Raw genomic sequence first — 20,341 nt, 5'->3', positions numbered from 1 at the left:
GCTTGTTCACACTATGGGACTGCTGCATCAGCTGACAGCCACCTTTGCCAAAAAAAATAATCTCTTGTGGCAGCCTATGACAGGTGTCTCTACTGCTCACCCAAAACCAGGATGTTGAGCTCATTTTCTGCTTAGTTGATAAATCCTCACACGTCATTCATCTTCTGCACAGTGAAGATGTGAAGAGGAGCAAGTCCCATTGAGTTCAGTGGGACTTTACTCCCAGGTGTAAGATTGCAGTTTGCTGTTTGGAAAATAAGGCTTCTTTACTTACCAGAATTTGTGAATAACATTATATTGGGGTGTGTTGATATACTTCCATAGGATTACAATTTTTAAAGAGGTATCCACACGTGACTAGCTCATCCACACGTGACTAGCACATAACATGTGTGCATGATTTGTTACCATGTGAATATCTGGCATAATATATGAGACATCTCCTTTGAAAAGTGCTGAAGGAGCGTCTCCACCCCATCGTTCAGCCCGGACAATGAGGTCCAGTGCCAAGGGCCTTCTGGCGGTTCCCTCACTGCGAGACATGAAGCTGCAAGGAACCAAACAGAGGGCCTTCTCGGTAGTGGCGCCCGCCCTGTGGAACAACCTCCCATCAGATGGCAAGGAAATAAACAACTATCTGACTTTTAGAAGACATCTGAAGGCAGCCCTGTTTAGGGAGGTCTTTAATGTTTGATGTTTTATCATGCATAGCTGTCAGCTTTTTCCTTTTTTTAAGGGAAATTCCCTTATTCTGAATAGGATTCCTCACAAGAAAAGGGAAAAGTTGACAGCTATGTTATCGTGTTTTTAATATTCTGTTGGGGAAACCCAGGCAGATGGGTGGGGTATTATTAATTAATTAATTAATTAATTAATATAATAATATTGGATGATCAAAATTTTCTTTTTAATCTAGGATTGCTAATTCACAGTTTGTAAATGTGAGTCAGTTTACTAGTTGTTAATAGGGCTGGCCAACTCATGAGGCAAGGTGAGGTGATCGCCTCAGGCAGCAGGATCCACAAGAGCAGCAGATCCCAATGTATATTTTTATTCCACCCTTGTTCCTGATCTAGATTGTCACTCACCCCTTCTTCCCTGGTGGGGCTGGTTGTGCCATTTTGTGGTTTGCCTCAGGTGCAAAAATGTCTTGGGCTGGCCCTGGTTGTTAATAAATTCATAATCGGCCAATAGTTCCCTGGAGTAATGTGACTCATTAAATACTAGCAACCTTGTACCTGGCTTTGTTCAATAATTTTAAGAATCCAAAAGTTCAGGGCAGTTTTGAAGGTTCAGTCCACCATCTTAATTCAAAATGGCATCCACTTGTATCCAAACATAGAAGAACTCCTGCTCCTTGAGCTTGGGTCTCCAACTGCATACCATCAAACAACTTGCTAAAATATATAGTTGATTTTCTGTGAAATACATGGATGAATACTTAAATAGTTAGTTTGGTTAGTTTTGTAATTTACAATGTAGTGCAGTGATGTGAAGGGAACTTAACTGGGCCACTCTGGCCTCAGAGGTTGGCCAACCAGGCTGCTTTGGGTGATTGCATATATGACATCAGTCCACAGGAATGTTATTGCCACAATGCTCAAGAAATTTCCTTACTTTAGAATAAGTGACTATTTCTCTTGAAATGTTTGTAAATTCTTTTCTAGTAATCTACTCAGCACAATGCAAGGAAGTTGCTTTGCTTAGACGCTGATAAACGTTTTGGTTACTTTGGAAATATGTACCAGCAAAATAATAATCCTTAACTTTTCCTGCTGATACCTACTTTTAGAAGATTAAAATGAAGCCCACCAAATCTTCCGGAAGATCATCTCCTGGATTGTTACATAAATCTGCAAAATCCTGTTGCACTGCAAGGACATGTTCACCATACGGCTTGTCATAATCTAGTGTTTCAGAAGTGAGTGGAATGAAAAATGTAAGAGCCAATCTGTAATATTGGTTACAGATACACTGGTTCAAACTTTTGCTGAGCCATAAGGCTCTCTGGATGGCCTTAGATAAGTCCCTTTTTCTTTGCTTGATCTTCCTCCAAAGGTTTGTTAGGATCATACAATTGTAGAGTCACCACGAGGGTCTTTTAGTCTAGCCCCCTGCAATGCAGGAACATTTTCCCCAACGTGGGGCTCAAACCCACAACCCTGAAATTGAGAGTCTCGTGCTCTACTGACTGAGCTATCCTGGCGTAAGGTCTATTGTTGTGAGAATATAATGGGGATGGATGAGAAGAACCTTGTATATACTACGCTGTGCTCCCTTGAAGGAAAGGCAGGATACAAATGTAATAAAAGAATTGGATATCCAGTACTCCTTCATATATACTGCATTGAACATCTGAAAGCAGCCCAGTTTAGGGAAGTTTTTAATATTTGATGAATTAATTGTATTTTAATCTTTTTTTGGAAGCCGCCCAGAGTGGCTGGGGAAACCCAGCCAGATAGGCGGGGTATAGATAGTTAGATAGATAGATAGATAATAATAATAATAATAATAATAATAATTATTATTATTATTACAAGTTCATGCATTCATCACTCTAACCCAATGGGGGTTTAGTGTTCACACAGATGTCATTCAGGAACAGAAATAAATGAGAATCTGAATAAGTACCTCTTAAAAGGATAATGGATTTATTTTCTGTTTTCTGTAATACCAGTTCCCTTATTTTGTATGCATGGTGGTGCAGTCATAATTGAGAAAGTTTTTATATCGGTAATAAAAATGAAATTTGATTGGCTAGTAATAGAAGGTCCTGTTCGTGAAAACAATCACTTTGTCACGCAGTTCCAATTAACTGAAACTGCTGTGGTGATATAGCAGCTATAAAACATTGATCTTCACTGCATGTGCATTAAAACTGCTCTAGGGTGATTATATTATATTTTAATTTTTTGAAATGTATTTAGGAGATTTTTCTTGGCCCAACATTGGGTCATGACTTCTGTCTGGATGTTGACTCCCCCCCCCCTTTTTAATGGCCTTCATCCTCTGGAGAAAGTGTATACAGTCTCTCCCAGTCTTAATAGCTTTGCTTTTCGTGCTTGTTCATCTGGACTCCTTTAAAAGCACAGAGAATGTTAGTTTTCTAAAACATTGCCCCCTCCACTTGGGAAGTTGCATTTGTTTGAACATGCTGAGCAGAGTCTGTTGCTCTAATGCACTAATGATTAAATATAAAATGATGACCAAATCATTTATGAAGCGATAAGAGGCTTTTCGTGATTATGTTGACTGGGTAATGAAGAAATCATTTGCTAGCGTTTCTTTCTGCAAAATCTTACCGGTTTTAGTTGCGGATCAGCACAACACTGCTTTCTCACACCAGGGAAGCAACTTATTTTCCTCCGTAGTGTTACAAATGGTAATCATATGCCTTTACAGTATTTCAAACTCGCTGTCGCACAAGGCAGTGCCGAGTTCTGTTTTGTGGAGACGTCTAGTGTAACCTGTTTTCCCATAGACGTGTGACGATTTATAGAGATTAATCGTATATGTATCACTCTCAGGATAAGAAAATGAATTTCCCATGCCACTTGGAAAGTGAACATCTTGGTTTTCAGATGGTATCAGACCTTAATCTTTCTTAAAGCAGCAACTTTGCCGAAATATCAGCTCGATAGTGTTAGGTCAGAAAAAAAAACTGTTGCAGATGTGATAGATTAGTGGATGCAAAGAAGAGAGAATTTTTCCTAAACTCTCATTCGCTCTTTGTAAATGAAAAAGAAATTGAGGGGATTTTCTTTTCTGTGGTTGCTGCAGTGGGTGGGGAAGAGGGACATATTTATTTACCAAAGTTGAGAGATTTCCTTTCTAATCTTATACTGTGAGAAATGACTTAAAATGAAAACAAAAGCCAGACATTCACTGCATGCTGGCTGATCCCTTATATTTGCCAGACGTTCACCTTCTGAGCATCACAGAGTTGTTTAAAAATAAATCTCTTCCATGTAATTTTGATGTATGAGGTTGAACCCTGATTGCACTCATAATAAATATGTAGAATGCCACACAAAGTGCTTTTGTAGACAAAAAGCTACCTTTCTCCAATAAGGCTTCAAGTAACAAAGCAGACAGGATAACAAATGTGCCTATGTTAAACTAAAAAAAAAAAAAAGTATTAAATAGACATGTACAATGTCTGTGACCAAAGTGTTGAGAAAATTTGGATATAAAAGGCAATCCCTCATATACACAGATATGTTGGAAACCTTTTCATGTAACCAGTTATGTAAGCTGCATTTCCAACGTTTTTAATATATATAACTTCTGCAAGGCTGAAATGGCTTTTCATTGATAAACCAATTCTTCAGATTCAGTAAAGGCAGCCAGAGAGCCAGTGTGGTGTAGTGGTTAAGAGCAGTAGACTCGTAATCTGGGCAACCGGGTTCGCGTCTCCGCTCCTCTACATGCAGCTGCTGGGTGAAAGGAGATTGTTAGCCGCTATGAGACTCCTTCGGGTAGTGATAAAAAAGATATCAAATCCAAACTCTTCTTCTTAATAATAATAATAATAATAATAATAATAATATAAACACAGTAAAGGCAGCCTACCTTGAACAAATCTTTGGCAAGTGTCTGCCACAAACCATACTCAAAATTTGAGAGTACCTCTGTCATGTATGCTTCAGTACATACCCATCATTTGGTGGAGGTTTGCTTCTAGTCTATTAACTGTACAATCCTATACATGCCTACACAGAACTAAATCCCATGGAGCTTAGTGGGGCTTCCTCTCCTGAACTTCTGTAGGATTGTAACCCAAATAGGGCTGAGCAATATCTGGTTTTCCACATCACGATATATCACCAGCTAAACATTGCGATATCACACTGTCTGAAATAAGTATGGAACTATGTAGAGCTGAACAGTAGGGCTGGGTGATATATGTTTTACAACATTGTGATATATCACCAGCTAAACTTTGTGATATACTGATATACCACAATGTCTGAAATAGGGATGGAGCTATGTAGAGGCATTGGTTGGCTTCATGGTTTTTCCTGCATTGTGATTTTTGCTTAACACACACACACACACACACACACACACACATGTTGCCGGATCAAAAAATGTGAAACTGATTTCACAATATAGACTTCAAATTGGTTTTGGGTGATATATAACCCAGCCCTAACATGCGTCATGATTCACGATGTATTGCCAGGTTAAAAATTATGAAACTGATATCACAATATCGACTTCAAACGGGTTTTGGACAGTATATCAATATATCGTCCATCCCAAAGCCCGAGTTGCAGAATGAGCAACAGCACAGCATAGGAAGGCAAGTAGAATTGCAAGCCTGATTATAGCCTATGGAGCCAGGGATCCTGACAGCAGCAGCAAGTACAGTCGTACCTTGGATCCTGAACGCCTTGGTACTCGGATGTTTTGGCTCCTGAACGCCGCAAACCTGGAAGTGAGTGTTCTGGTTTGCGAACGTTCTTTGCAACCCGAACGTCCAACGGGGCTTCCACGGCTTCCGATTGGCTGCAAGAGCTTCCTGCAGCCAATCAGAAGCCGTGCTTTGGTTTCTGAATGTTTTGGAAGTCGAACGGACTTCCGAGGTACGAATGTACTCTGCTTTTGGAATTATGTTACCAGACGTATATTAACGAACGGGCATTTGGTTTATGAGGAGAGGGAAAGAGCAAAGAAAAACTCATGCGAGCCAGTGGAATACTCTTAAGAATAATTGAACACTCATCTTGTCAAACAGGCAACCAGGCCGTAACCTGTTATTTTTTTTAAAAGGCCATGTGTTGGATCTAGAATTCACTCCTGTCAGTGAGAGCACCCCCAAGGGCAGTTGCATTCAGGGGATTCCCCTGCTAGTGGGATGTTAGTTTTTTGTTAGTTTCCCCCTACCCCTGCAGCCCCCAGTGCCAGAGGGTTGAGTGACTTTCAGTCCTTTGGTGGCACTGGGGGTTGCAGGTGGAGGGGGGAACCTGCAAAAGTGGCATTGCCTCTGTCTGCCAGCTTGATTCCCCAGCCGTATCAAAAGCCTTCCCGTTCTATCTGCAGGTGGTGAACTCTGGATCCTGTGCCATGTTTTGGGTATGGGGTTGCATCCAGAGAACTGAGCAGGAGGGAAATTTCTGCTGCGTCCGTTTGCAAATGCTTGCACAAGAGCAACGCTCTAATAGATAGGTTCTGTATTATGCTCTGCAAGCAGAAAAGCATTTTTGGATTTTGTTGAGTGAAAAATGTAAATAAATAAATAAATAAATCGTTTGTGAAAGATGTACTTCCATGAGCTTAAGTTCTCCTTTCTTATGTGGAAAGCTACCTTTGGATCCAAACTATGGATTTTAACTAGAATTTGTCATTGGGCTAGCAACTGATTTACTGTGCTATTCTCGGTAATTACTCAGAAGTAAAGTTCAGTGGCACTTACTCTTTCTAAGTGTGTATAGGATTGCAGCCTCAGTGAGGGCGAGGAAAGATGATAGATGTGTTCACCTACTTCTGAACCCAGGAATATTTTTCATTTTCAAAATAAAGTGTGTGTTGGGGGGAGGGGTTTGCTACATTTTTAAGAGCCTTTGAATCTCCATCTCAATGAACTTGTTTTCTTGACCCTTTCTGGCAAAAGGTCTGAGTACATCTTGAAATTGATCGTGCCTTCATATAGGTATTTACATTGGATGACGATGATGAGGCAGCTAATTCATAAAGGGATGTATTTGAGCATTCTTTATTGATCACTCCTAATGGATGAGAGTTCTTTTTAACTGTTGTTCCAAACTGACTGCAGGCTTATTGAAGTAATAAAGGCTAGTTTAAAATTATCAGCTTTTTCATGTGCCTGTGAGGCAGTAGAAGTATGGTTTAAAATTAACTTTTCTATTTTTAAAGGATAGCAAACAGGTGGTAGATTTGCCTAGACATCTTTCTAGGAAACAGGTCATTAAAAAAAAATTTCCTGCGGACTCCATAGCCTTCCAGATGTTGTTGGGCTCCAACCTCTAGCATTGCTATTTTATTATTATCTTTTTTTAAAAAATTCATAAATTTTACACACTTTTTGATTGAAAAACCCTCAAAGTTGTTGCAGATATGGCCATCTCTAATGGCCACAGGTGACGGCAGTTGTGGTCTAGGAACATCTGGAGATGTTCCACTGGTTCCACATCCCTGCCAATGTAAGTCCTGCTGGCACAAGTTCTGCCTGCTGACCCAGCATGGCCCCTACTCAGTTGGGTTGTGAAAGTTATGCTGGGCGGTCCCTGACTGAGCCAGGATGAAGATGTATTGTTGGTGTGGTCCAGGCTCACTGAGGACAGCCCAATATCCATCCATTCTAAACTTGCTCATCCTCACTGATGTTGGGTATGGATTGTGCTGTAGGTCTTCCTAGCTGATGCTGAGCTGGACAAGTGTATTGGCAATGCAGCTACAGCAATGGCTTGCCTCGTTGAAAGGGTATGGGCGAACGTGATGCTAACGATCAATACCAAGATGAAGGTTTACCAAGCTTGTGCGTTGAGCACGTTGCCCTATGTGAGTTGTGGGCAACTGACAACTGCCAGGAGCGACGTCTCAATGCCTTCCACATGCAGTGTCTGGATGATTTGGGGCATCATATGGCAGGACAAAGATGTGCTCTCCCAAGCCCACATTCCCAGCATGTTTGCACTCCTGTCTCAGCAATGTCCATGCTGACTTGGTCATGTCCGCAGAATGGAAGATGGCAGGTTCCCCAAGAATGTGCTCTATGGGGAGTTGACTTCAGGCACCAGGCCTGTTGTCAGACCAACCCGGCATTATGTCTGCAAATGAGACATGGAGGCTGGCAACATCAACCCTGCCATGTGGGAATTCCTTGCAGACAACTGCAATGCCTCGAGACAGACAATCTAAGTTGCGTTCCCATAGCAGTGACCAGAGGAGGAACAACTGGTGGGAGGAGTGCAGAGAGAAGAAACAGCATGGTGCATCTGCAGCAGCACAACCAGATGCCTTCATCTGCCCCAGCTGCAACAAAACATGTCTCCCCTATATTGGTCTCTACAGCCACAGCAGGTGCTGTAACTCTCAAATGGTTTGATTTCACCCCCAAACCTGCACTCCTCCATTGTCTCCCGAGACAGATGGATGCCAACCCAGACTTCCTAGTTGTGGAGAAAGATCACACAGATCAGTCCATAAAGTTCTCCTTTCTCCTGTGAATATGGCATTAATATATTTTGCTAGCAAAGGACTTCTTTTCTCTCAAGTCTTAACTTCTACTAGCTAGGATGGCCAGAGGTCAAACTTTCATGTGTTGTCCATCTTCGTGCTGCAAAGCAAGCAATCTGCACAGGCAAAATAACACAGAATATTGTGCTTGCCTCAGGTATGCATGTTTGGGAAAAATAGACATGTTTTTGTGTTGGAAACAGGAAAAGGAAGGAGGAACTTGGTGAAATGCTGTAAAGCTTACAGGGGTGCTGAGGTGTCTCTGTGGAGATCTACGTTCAATCTTTACATTTGCGAATAAAACCAAATACTACAAAATGCTCTTAAGTCTCCAGTCTTCCAAAGGAATCCATATCCAAGCCAGCACTACTCCTAAAGCTTCTCATTGCTTGGAGCAATGAGCATCATTGCAAGTCATTCTTGACGCTTCCCTCTTCAAACTAAAACCAGTTTTCATTTCTGAGTCCTCAGCCACGTGCTTGTCTTTCACCCTTCCCCTCCCTTCCCCTGGCATTAGTGTGATTTAGGCGAGATGGGCAAATAACAGCTAAAGACCGAAAGAATCTAGTTGCTGAAGGATAAACTTGGTTTGACTTCATTATTAGACAAATGATAAGTTTGTGTGGACTTATTATAACATTAATCAACCTGATGGATTGGAAATATGACAGAACTGAAGCAGCGTGTAATATTAGTGCCTATTATTCTACAAATTATGCCTTCACCTATTGTTCGCAAGGCAAGAGTCATGCTGTATATTAAAAAATGTTGTGTGCACATTTCCCCCTCTCTTGTTAAGATACCTCCCACCTCTTCACAGTTTTCATTGTTTTTCTTGCTCTCGCTAATTTGGAGGCTGTTGCCTAAAATCCAAAGATAGAAAAAGCATGAGTAATACTGGTGAGCTTTTGTTTGGTTTTATTGATTGCTTTTATTTGGGTTTATAGCTAAACCCCCCCCCCCATTCCCAAAGCTCAGAATGGGCAACAAAAGCAACCCCCTCCCAGAAGAAAAATAATAATGAAATTTGCTAAAGTTTCTCCGTGCTTCTTCTGTTTTATTCTGACCCTCAGAGGCTACTCTAAAAACTGGTCATGAAAATCTTCTGAATGCATTAATACTTCCATCAGCTTTATGGACTGGCAACTCAATTATGCTATCTATTTGTATGGGTGGAATCTAGAGTGGCCCTTCCATAGACAAGAGAAGTCCTTCAGTTCATGGCGAAAACAGGGATCCTGTAGAGGCTTCCCAAGGAAGGGGAAAGGAAGAGATTTCAGTTGATTTTCCCTTCCATGACTTCCTTGCCATTCAGAAGGATCCCCCAACCTCTCTTCCGATGAACTTTTCAAGGGGAACAGGAATTTCTTACATTATTATTAACTGTACTTATTAAATACAAGCTTCTAAAACTAATTTTTCCTGTTCAGTACTCCGTAGAAATCTTTATACAGTACAATACATTTGTGTTGCCTTTCTCATCTCCAGAATTTATTTCTCCAGGGTGCAAGCTTTGGTGTTAAAGTAATAAATGTTGTAACGAAAGAAAGTTTCGCTATAACACTTAGATATGATTAGTTTTTTTCCAGGCGCATAGAGTTACAGATGTGTGTGAATGTATTTAATATTAAAGGTCAGGTTGCATGTGCGGTACTAGATGCTTTACGGTCCCGTCCAACTTTTCTGAAAAGACAGGTTAGTATATTGCAGAAAGTGGAAGGGGCAAATAATTACACACTAGAGTGGTTTTGTTAGTATTCTGGTTTCTGGATCATGTAGAGAGTAATGTTTCTGACCGTAGCAAAAGCATTAGTTGTGGTGATTAAGTTGTGGCCAATCATTTAAAGTTTATTTTATATATGAAAATGATTTGTATCCTGTCTATCCAGTCAAGTGGTATCTAAGGCAGCTAAATCGAACAGTATCTTAATTTTTACTCATAGACAACGCATTTGAATGCGGATTAGTTCAGTGTGCAATTCAGGCATTCAGGCCACCATGCCTTTTAACCACATACTGCAAAGTGTACGGCGGCTGGCAATGCTAGCATATCAGTACTGCTGATCAGTTGTTCAGTGATATGCATCTGTATGGTGCATGATGAATTGGTGAGATGCAAATTCTCAAGAGTAAAGAAAATTTATACTCCCTTGTTTCCCCTTTTAATACAGTATAGCATAGCTATACTAAAAAGGCATCTTTCTAAAAAGGCATCTTTCCCCACTCCCAGTTTTCATTGGATAAGTCATTTCATCATCATTTTATCTTTAACTTGCCTTTCTAAACAAACAAACAAACAAACAAACAAACAAACAAACAAACAAACATGCTAAAAGTGGCTTACCAGAAAGAGAGCAGCAACACATCTCAAAATCAACAATCAGAGGAGCAATTTCATCATAACAAGAATAATGGGACAGCAGCTTAATAGCAAATATATCAAAAGTATACATTACACATCACGGCAACAGCAGAAACAACAAGGGAGCTTGACAGTTTTAGCTTGGTCCTGTAAACACACCTCCCATGATGTTCCTCCCACATATATTTCATGTGAATCTTATCTTTATGGATGGCTCCTTATGTGTTTACCAGTAGCTTTCCGGACAACTTTTTAAAGTAAAGCTGGTTTAAAACAAAACAACAAAACAAAGCAAAGAAGAAGAAGAAGAGTTTGGATTTGATATCCCGCTTTTCACTACCCGAAGGAATCTCAAAGCGGCTAACAATCTCCTTTCCCTTCCTCCCCCACAACAAACACTCTGTGAGGTGAGTGGGGCTGAGAGACTTCAGAGAAGTGTGACTAGCCCAAGGTCACCCAGCAGCTGCATGTGGAGGAGTGGAGACGCGAACCCGGTTCACCATATTAGGATTCTACCGCTCTTAACCACTACACCACGCTGGCTCACACACTAAACCTTTCTTCCACTCCCAAATTCTCAGTTGTTCTTCAAACATTATTCTCCTGTTGCTTCACCTGAAAGGCTTTGGAGCGAGAGTCTGTTAAGAATATTTTGGCACCTTCTTTAGAAGGTGTACTCCCTTGCGCATGAATGCATCCTCCTTCAGCATTCTCTTCAGTTTCTTTAACACTTGATGGTGTTTCATTCAAAACTCTTTCATTCATTAACTCTTCTAAAACATGTCATCTTCAGCAGTAACTTGTTTGCTATTTTATCTAGGCTTCGGCTTTATATTATCTGGGCTTAAATTTTGCCGTGCTAGTTTGCCAGGCCTATTCCACTTCATTGAGGTTGAAACTAAATTTGGCTTAGATGCATCTAACTTTTGCAAGGATCTTGTTTTTAAATGCAAATGGCATCACCTGGGTCGGGAGCTGGTAACTGACAGGGTCAGAGAAGGGTGGAATCTTAACCATTTTGTCCTGCTGGCATGTTGGAGGTAAATCCATCTTCTGAAGCTATTTGCAAAAGGGAGAATAAATGGGTTAGGGCAATTGGATGTAGATGGGCTTACCTCTAGTGGGAGGGTAGAGCAGCTCATGACCACATGTTGTCGTGATTGGTAGGTATTTTGTGGTTTTGCTATTTTATATTGTTTTGATTGTGTTTAACATACTTGTAATAGTCAGTATCCAGCTAAACAATCCGCTACTAGTGCACGGATTTCTGCTTGCAAAAGGCAACATCCCCTCTCCTCTTCCCTGCCCCATACCTTTCCAAATCTGCTCTGGATGATTGGGGGAATCCCCAAAAGCAGGTTGAGGATAGGGAGGAGAAGTTCTGTGGTGCAACTGGAAACCCTTGTACTAACAGATCTATTTAGCTGGATACCACCCATTGTATCTTTCTTCTTCTGTTCACCGCTTTGGCGCCTTTGGGCTCCAAAGTGGTATATAAATATATTATAACAGTAACGTACTCTAATGGTTTGGCAGATGAGCGATTTGATGTGTGTCATATAATAGACATGCTACAGTGTTTATATTGGAAAATGTTTAAGGTGCAGATCTTGACTCCTCACCCGTCTAGGACAGGGTTTCCCAGACTTGAGTGTCCAGCTGTTTTTGGACTACAACTCCCATGATCCCTAGCTAGTAGGACCAGTGGTCAGGGATGATGGGAATTGTAGTCCAAAACCAGCTGGAGGCCCAAGTTTGGGAAACACTGGTCTAACAGGCATTTGTGGTATGAGGCCAGCGGCGGCTGATTTGTGTAGCAGTTTATAAAGTAAAGGGTGGCAGGGTACACTTTATAGATCTAAAGCAGGCTTCCTCAACCTCAGCCCTCCAGATGTTTTTGGTCTACAACTCCCATGATCCCTAGCTAGCAGGACCAGTGGTCAGGGATGATGGGAACTGTAGTCTCAAAACATCTGGAGGGCAGAGGTTGAAGAAGCCTGATCTAAACAGAGAGAGTTAAAGGTGGGTAGCCGTGTTGGTCTGCCATAGTCAAAACAAAATCAAAAACTCTTTCCAGTAGCACCTTAGAGACCAACTGAGTTTGTTCTTGGTATGAGCTTTCGTGTGCATGCACACGAAAGCTCATACCAAGAACAAACTCAGTTGGGTCTCTAAGGTGCTACTGAAAAGAATTTTTGATTTTGTTCTAAACAGAGAGAGTTCCGGTGTTTTTGTTTTGTTTTTAATAATAAAAAACCCTAATGACTAATGCTCATTTTGGCTTCTTTAATTTCTGAATGAATCCATTTGTTTTCTCTCTCCTTCTGCAGCTGCAGAACCTTGGCCTCAGAATGCAGCATTGTATCAGCCGCTGAAAGGTGAGTATTTTTTGCACTTAATGGGGGCCATCATTAAATATGCAGCAATGTAATTAACTGGAGCCTGGCGGGTGCGAAGGGGTGGGTGGGTAAGTGGGGAGAAAGAACCTTGTTAAAACGAGCATCCTTTGTGGTGGTCGTCCGGCCATAGGTTTTGCTAAACTTGTATCTGCCAATATAAGCCAGCTATTCATGGCCTTATAAGGTCCTTGGTTTATTATTGACTCATTATATTGGCTGCTGTAGGCAGTGTAAAATGATGTGGTTTGCAGGCCCAGTTGGCAGATTTACTGCGCCAATAGCTGAGGCAGCAGATTTTTGAAGTCTTGTGGTAAAGTGGGCTCCCGGTAAAAAGGAACTGTTAAAATGTATAGGCTAGGATGGTTCAGGCTCCCTTTAGCAGCTCTTCATATATCATCAGATCACATTATGGCCCCCATTTGGGGCTCAGCAGCCTGCTACAGTTGTCAGAAGACTGCAAAGTAATGAAGACTAATAGGTAGCAGCCCTAGTCTTCTAAGCATGGGATTTTTATTGCTGTGTACTTGTCATCTTTCTTTTGTGTGACAGACCTAGACACAGTGCGCAATATTAACTGCAAGCTGGTTTTTTAAAATATATATATATATATAGATAGATTTCTGTATGCTTTTACTTTTAGCAAGAGGAATTATGAAGTTGTTTGTTTTTATTTCTATTAGGAAATGAATAATTGCCCTTTTATTTATTTTTTTAAAAAGAAAAAGCCCAAGGCATGTGCACGCACGAGAACACACACACACACACACATGCATATCGGTTAGGGATTTTAACTGTTGGGACCATACGATAAATTGCAGGGCAGAGCTAAAGGAAATATTTCTGAGACCACAGGCTTCCTACAGCTACATTAATGTAATGGGGCATGTGATTCGTGTTAAATCAGTTTGTCTCCTTATGTTTGTACACCATTTATTTTTGCACCCCCAAATGATCTGCAATTATCCATTGGGGAAGGAGCCATTATTCCCAATAATTGTCCTGCACTTTATTTATTTTACAGACGAACAAGTTTTGCTTTCTGATAATGCTGCTTGTCTTGCTGTTCAGGTAAAAGCATCGTTCTACTTTCCTACTTGGCAGATGTTAATGTATCAGAGAATAACTGGCCCCATCCACTGAACGTTTCATTAATGCATGCCCTACTGAAATGAAAAGGACTTTTGCACTGTTGTGTTGTATTGTGTTCCCGCTGGATGTACACGGGCAATGCTCTTTTCTCTCTGGAGGCGTAGCAAAAATGTGAAGCAAAATTTTTTATTGCACTTCAGCTGCGTCTAGACAACGTAGTAAGCCACAAACCATGGCTTACTGTGAAAGAGTAGTATGCCAATGCGTGCTTCCGAATTGTTCCCACCGTGCTTATTGCATGAGTAGGAATAACAAACCACGAACCTTGGCATTCCGTGAGGTCCGAACCAGCCCTTGTGGCTTGTTTCTCTCCAAGCGTGCAATGACCCGGAAGCCAAGAACAAACCTTGGATTCAGATTGTGGTTTCTTTGAAAAGAAATGTCGCAGTCGCTGTGCATCACATTAAGTCCTGGCTCATGGTTTGCTGCTTCCTCTTGCATTAGGAGAGGAATGCACTGATGGATAATTGGGTAGCATGAACTCGGATGCCATTCTGTCATGGCAAGCCATGGTTTATGGCTCGCCATGGCATCCAAACGGGACCGTTGATCATCCACGACAAGACGTACTTTTTGAGAGAGAAGCAGCAGGACACAAGGTAGCAAGTGGCAATATTGTCCCTAACACAGGATGAGCTCATGTCTTTTATCCAGAACCCTACGAGCACAGCATTAGATGTCTTGCAATCTGCACTGACTCAAAGCAGGGCCTTAAGTGTAGCTTCCCCTCATAGACTCATAGAATTGTAGAGTTGGAAGGGATCTCAAGGATCATCTAGTCCAACTGCCTGCAATGCAGGAATCTTTAGCCCACCCTTGTTCCGTGGAACAACATTTCTGCCAAATTACAACAGGCACCCACTAACCCCAGCCTTCCTAGCCAGATGAACAGGTCTCTGCCATGAGTGCCTGTTTAGTATTGGTGGGGTTTTTTATCTGCTGCTATTTTGTGCATAGTTATAAACTATTTTTTAGCTGTTTTTATTGCCCTCTGTCTATTGCCTTGGGATGTGTGTGCAAGGAGATAAATAAACAGACAATAATATTTCTATACACACACACCCCTTCCATATATGTTGGCTTCCCACTGATGTCATTTGGATATTTATCCTCTGCTATATTTTATAGCTGATCCCCCCAAGTTCATGCTTTTGCATTCAGAGGAGTATTTGTATACAAAATCAAACCCTTATACTCTGTAAAAGTTTATATGCAAGAACTAGCAGCCTCTGGTGCCTTATTCACAGTTAAAATTGGGTAGAATGCCCAGTTATTCCATAAGCATTTGCTGAAGAAGTGGTTTGGATTAGCATTACATGCAAACTGAGCCAGAGTCAAAGTGAAAAAGGATATTTAATGTACCATAGGGAGCAGATACAAACTTAATACTACTTGGAATTGTACTACAGTCATACCTTGGTTGATGAACGCCTTGCGACTCGAACATTTTGGCTCCCGAACGGCGCAAACACAGAAGTGAGTGTTCCAGTTTGCAAACGTTCTTTGGAACCCAAACATCCTATGCGGCTTCCGATTGGCTGCAGGAGCTTCAATCAATTGGCTGCAGCCAATAGGAAGCCGCGCCTTGGTTTCGGAACATTTTGGAAGTTGAACGGACTTCTGGAACGGATTCCATTTGACTTCCAAGGTACCACTGTACTTGGAATTTGAAACAGATGTAAACCACCCTGAGACCTCTGTGTATAGGGTGATATATAAATTCAATAAGTAATAATAGTAATCTCTTCAGAGCTGAACAGCGCTGTTAAAAAGGTGTTTCGTTTTCTCTTTTCTCATTTATAAATAGGAGGGGTGGTGGTGGAGGGAACATTGATGTAACTGTTTGCAGTGCTGAAAAAACAAAGTTCATAATCGTTTTGAAATGTTTCCATGTTCTGTATTAAAATGACACTCTTAAAATGTAAGCAAACTACGTGAAATGTAAAAAAAGACCAAAAACTGAGGGTGATAGCCAGCCTTAGTCATACTCAAGAGTAGACTTCATGAAGTCAATGGACTTGAAAGTCTATTGATTTTAATGAGTCCACTCGTTGGACATTGATCTAGGACAAGTAAATATATAAGAACTAAGTGAGATTTGCAGCATAATCCTATACATGACTACTCAGAAGTAAGTCCCACAGAGGCAGGAATCCTAGGCACATGTACTTGGGAATAAGACCTACTGTGTCTAAAGGGGAGTTACTTCTGAGTAAACACGTACAGGATTGTGCTTATCAGAAGGCATACAAAGATGTAAAGGTTTATTAAAAGTAATACACAATAATAAAGCCAAAAATATAAAAAGTCACATTCAGAGAAATGTTTGAAAAAAGCAAGAAATTTACATGTTAGTAAAACTATGCTGCATTCTTTTAAAAAAGTGTTTTTCAACTTTTAATTCAAAAAGGGGTGTTAGATGGGGGAAGTGAATAAAGTACATATATAATACTAATTTTGATGGGTGACACTGATCACAAGCACCCACAATTATGGGGCGCAATTGTAGTTAATAATATTGATTTCCACTAATGTGGAAAGTGCTGTTATTTTGATAAGCAAATATTAGTGTAATATATAATCATTTTAACTAATCCTTGGATAAAGAAGTAGATTACACCATTAAAAGTTTTAAACCATATATTATAGTTTTCGGAATACACATGTGTATATAGAGCAAGTGTTAATAATTATCTTCATCAGCATAATAATCTTTTTAAAACAAGGTTCCCCCCCCCCGAAGGAGTATATTGTTTGATTATTTCCATTCTGTTGTTCTACACATGTCACTTAGATGATAAATTAACCATAATATATTAAAAGAACTTCTTTATCTTCAATATTCTTTGGTCTGACAGCTGATAGTAGCCATGACTATAAATATGATTTCAACAGATATCTGATTTTAAACTTTATGGAACAATTTTCTTTGATGTAAGGGGATGGTATCTGTTTTAAGAATCTGTATTAAGAATATACTGCTGATTCCTAAAAAAAACAACACACTTATTTTTCTAAATAATAATATTGCTCCAATCTGTTAACGTTAGTTTACTAGCTATTTTTAAGCAATGACTAATGAAAATATCAGTCTGGTTATCTCTTTCTGATGTTCAGACTTGCATGTTGTGGTGGAGACAATGGTAATTATTATTTACTGAATTTATATACCACCCTATACCCGGAGGTCTCAGGGCGGTTCACAGAACAAAACGATCCATTCTCTGCTTACATCTTGGTTAGATTGATGAGAAACTTAGTTGCATACCACCCATAATGTGGAATGTGTTTCTCGTGGAGCTGCTTGATATATGGCCAGGCCATACAAAAATTGCCAGGTGCCAGGCACATTTTGCACCTGGCTATCAGCCACTTGTGACCAAGTTAAGATGCTTGGGCACCAGAATGGCTCCTGATGTCTCCGGGGTATCCTTGGATCCCCAGCTAGGAGAGTCAGTTGTCAGGGATTCTGGGAGCTGCAGTCTAATAACATTTGGAGGCAGCTGGTTGGGAAGGTCACCATTTACAATAAGAGCCCCTTTCAGACATTTGGAAGGAGGGAGCTTCTGAAAGTATTTAGGAAGAGAGTGGCAGGCTTTGTCTCCCCATCCCTGGACACGTTCTGTCATACATCTGCAAGGTACCAATACTCCTGAGCATCTGAAAGGGACTCAGGACGTTGATTAATCTGTGGTGTTTCAACCCTTCTCTCTTTCTCTGAGTGTGTGTGTCTGTTAATTTGTGAAATAAAATGGAAAATTCTTTCCAGTAGCACCTTAGAGACCAACTGAGTTTGTTCTTGGTATGAGCTTTCGTGTGCATGCACACTTCTTCAGATGTTAATTTGTGAGTTTCAATACAAAGGTAAATAAGTTTTGTTGCACTCTAGAGTGAATGGTGGTGGGGGCGGAAATGCTATACGTTCAAATATTGAGATGCAGGTGGCGCTGTGGTCTAAACCACTGAGCCTCTTGGGCTTGCCGATCAGGTCAGTGGTTCGAATCTCCATGACATTGCTCTTTCCCAGCTCCTGCCAACCTAGCAGTTTGAAAGCATGCCAGTGCAATTAGATAAATAGGTACCACTGTGGCAGGAAAGTAAATGGTGTTTCCATGCACTCTGGTTTCCGTCACAGTGTTCCGTTGTGCCAGAAGCGGTTTAGTCATGCTGCCACATGACCAGGAAAGCTGTCTGTGGACAAACGCTGGCTCCCTCGGCCTGAAAGCGAGATGAGCGCCGCAACTTCATAGTCACTGGACTTAACCGTCCAGGGGTCCTTTACCTTTTACCTTTACCTTACATCCAAATACTGGAGTTTAAATGATCCAGGATCGCAAAAGTTCATACTCTACCTGTAACTCCATTGCAGGCATACTAGTCCTTGTGTTCCAAACTTTGAGATAGCTCAATAGCAAAAGCCACAACCCTTTCATACTGAGTCCAAAGTTACCCAAAGTTAACCATTCTGTTTTTTATCCCTACCCCCAGAAAGATATGAGTTGAAAGCCAGCTTCATTAGAATACACAATAGTAGTTTGATATAGGCCCCAGATACCATTCATTTGGAGGGACCCAGGTGGCGCTGTGGGTTAAACCACAGAGCCTAGGGCTTGCTGATCAGAAGGTCAGCGGTTCGAATCCCTGCCACGGGGTGAGCTCCTGTTGCTCGGTCCCAGCTCCTGCCCACCTAGCAGTTCGAAAGCACATCAAAGTGCAAGTAGATAAATAGGTATCGCTCCAGCAGGAAGGTAAACGGTGTTTCCGTGCGCTGCTCTGGTTCGCCAGAAGCGGCTCTGTCATGCTGGCCACATGACCCGGAAGCTGTCTGCGGACAAACGCCGGCTCCCTTAGCCTATTAGAGCGAGATGAGCGCCGCAACCCCAGAGTCGGACACGACTGGACCTGATGGTCAGGGTTCCCTTTACCTTTACCTTACCATTCATTTACTAGTGAAGTTCAGTTTTATCACTAGGAACACTCTGTAATAACATTGTTGGCATCTTTCTGACTTGAGGGAGAATGGAGTGCGTCTCCGGGGGTGAAGTCAAACTGCTGTGTTAGCAGCACCGAAGTGACCTCCCTGGGGCGCAAGCCTGGGCAGTGTGTATGTATTTGAAGGGAGCGATATCTTGTAAGGGGCTTCCTTATAGTGAGTCTCACCCAACACTTCACTTAGCACAGGCAGTCATATCCCACAGGCCTGGGAAGATTTCCCTTGTAGCCCCTTCTACCTGAGATAATTTGGAACTGGCAGTGCAGCAAATTGAATGCCAGATGTTTCAGAGTATGTCACCCGTCCACTAGCCAGCTTTGAGGTCCTTCTAACCAGCTGTGTATGTCGCCTGCCACTTAGTATTTGAAAAAGCCCCAGTCCTTTCAAATGTGGGCCATAATATTACATAGTCAATGCAACAGGGTGGCCTATGCACTAGGCAATAGGAGACCACGATATTAGCACAACTGTATTCCTTGCAGTGCTCCAAACTGCATTGTGTACCAGTGTTGAGGGACCCCTCTGTTCCCCTGAAACAGAAACATGATTGAGGAAAATGTTGCCATGTAAGAGGAAGTCTCAGGATGCATTTGAAGGCCACCAGCTTGCTTTTTGTTAACAATGAAATAGAAGACTGTTTTATGTATTACTATGTAGAAAAAAAAGACAACTCTGCCGGCAACCTGGTCTTGATTTTACTGATCTGCGACTTGTAATGTGAATTTATAATTTCAACTTTGTGACCTGAAACTGTGCTTGTTGCTCTTCACTAGAGGGAGAGAGAGAGAGAGAAAACAGTATAATGAAAGCCTGACAATCTATTCTTTAACCAGAATAATAGCTGGAATTCTTCATGATTAGAAATACAGTATCAACATAATCGATTTAACAACATTACATTGTAGCTGAAAATAGACTGAAATCCCTAGCCAGGCATCCACTGTGTCTGAGCGAAACATCTTTCATATGGTTCTAAGATGAAATTACCCCTGAATGAATAGCATCTTCATTTATCTTCAAAACCTCCTCTGTGTTACCAGTGAGTCTACCCTTCTCACATTCTGCAGCAGGAATTACATTATACCATTATAGCAGCATTCCAGTGCAGTGTAAAATAGATTGTTTTGGAAAATGAACTTGGCTTTGCAATAAATTACATTTACAGGTACAAAGGAATTTGTTACTTTGTTTAAAGTAGTCACAAATACAATTAAACTCTTAATTTATGTTAAACTA

General features: G+C 41.1%; 1 protein-coding gene across 2 annotated transcripts in view; it reads left to right on the top strand.

Annotated features, from left to right (window-relative positions):
- The window catches only part of MTX2 (metaxin 2), a 35,344-nt gene that overhangs the window by 2,545 nt on the left and 12,458 nt on the right, over positions 1 to 20,341 (top strand). Inside the window, exons 2-3 of one of the 2 annotated variants that reach the window (XM_033167553.1) lie at positions 12,895 to 12,942; positions 13,985 to 14,031. In XM_033167553.1, the coding sequence (XP_033023444.1) occupies positions 12,895 to 12,942; positions 13,985 to 14,031 (95 nt within the window). Of the gene's footprint in view, positions 1 to 12,894; positions 12,943 to 13,984; positions 14,032 to 20,341 lie in introns of those variants that run through there. The other variant, XM_033167561.1, reaches the window with a different exon arrangement.

Source organism: Lacerta agilis, chromosome 1, assembly GCF_009819535.1.
Source record: "Lacerta agilis isolate rLacAgi1 chromosome 1, rLacAgi1.pri, whole genome shotgun sequence".
Taxonomy (NCBI): domain Eukaryota; kingdom Metazoa; phylum Chordata; class Lepidosauria; order Squamata; family Lacertidae; genus Lacerta; species Lacerta agilis.
Note: the sequence above shows the minus strand (reverse complement) of the source record. Positions and strands in the feature narration are given on the sequence as shown.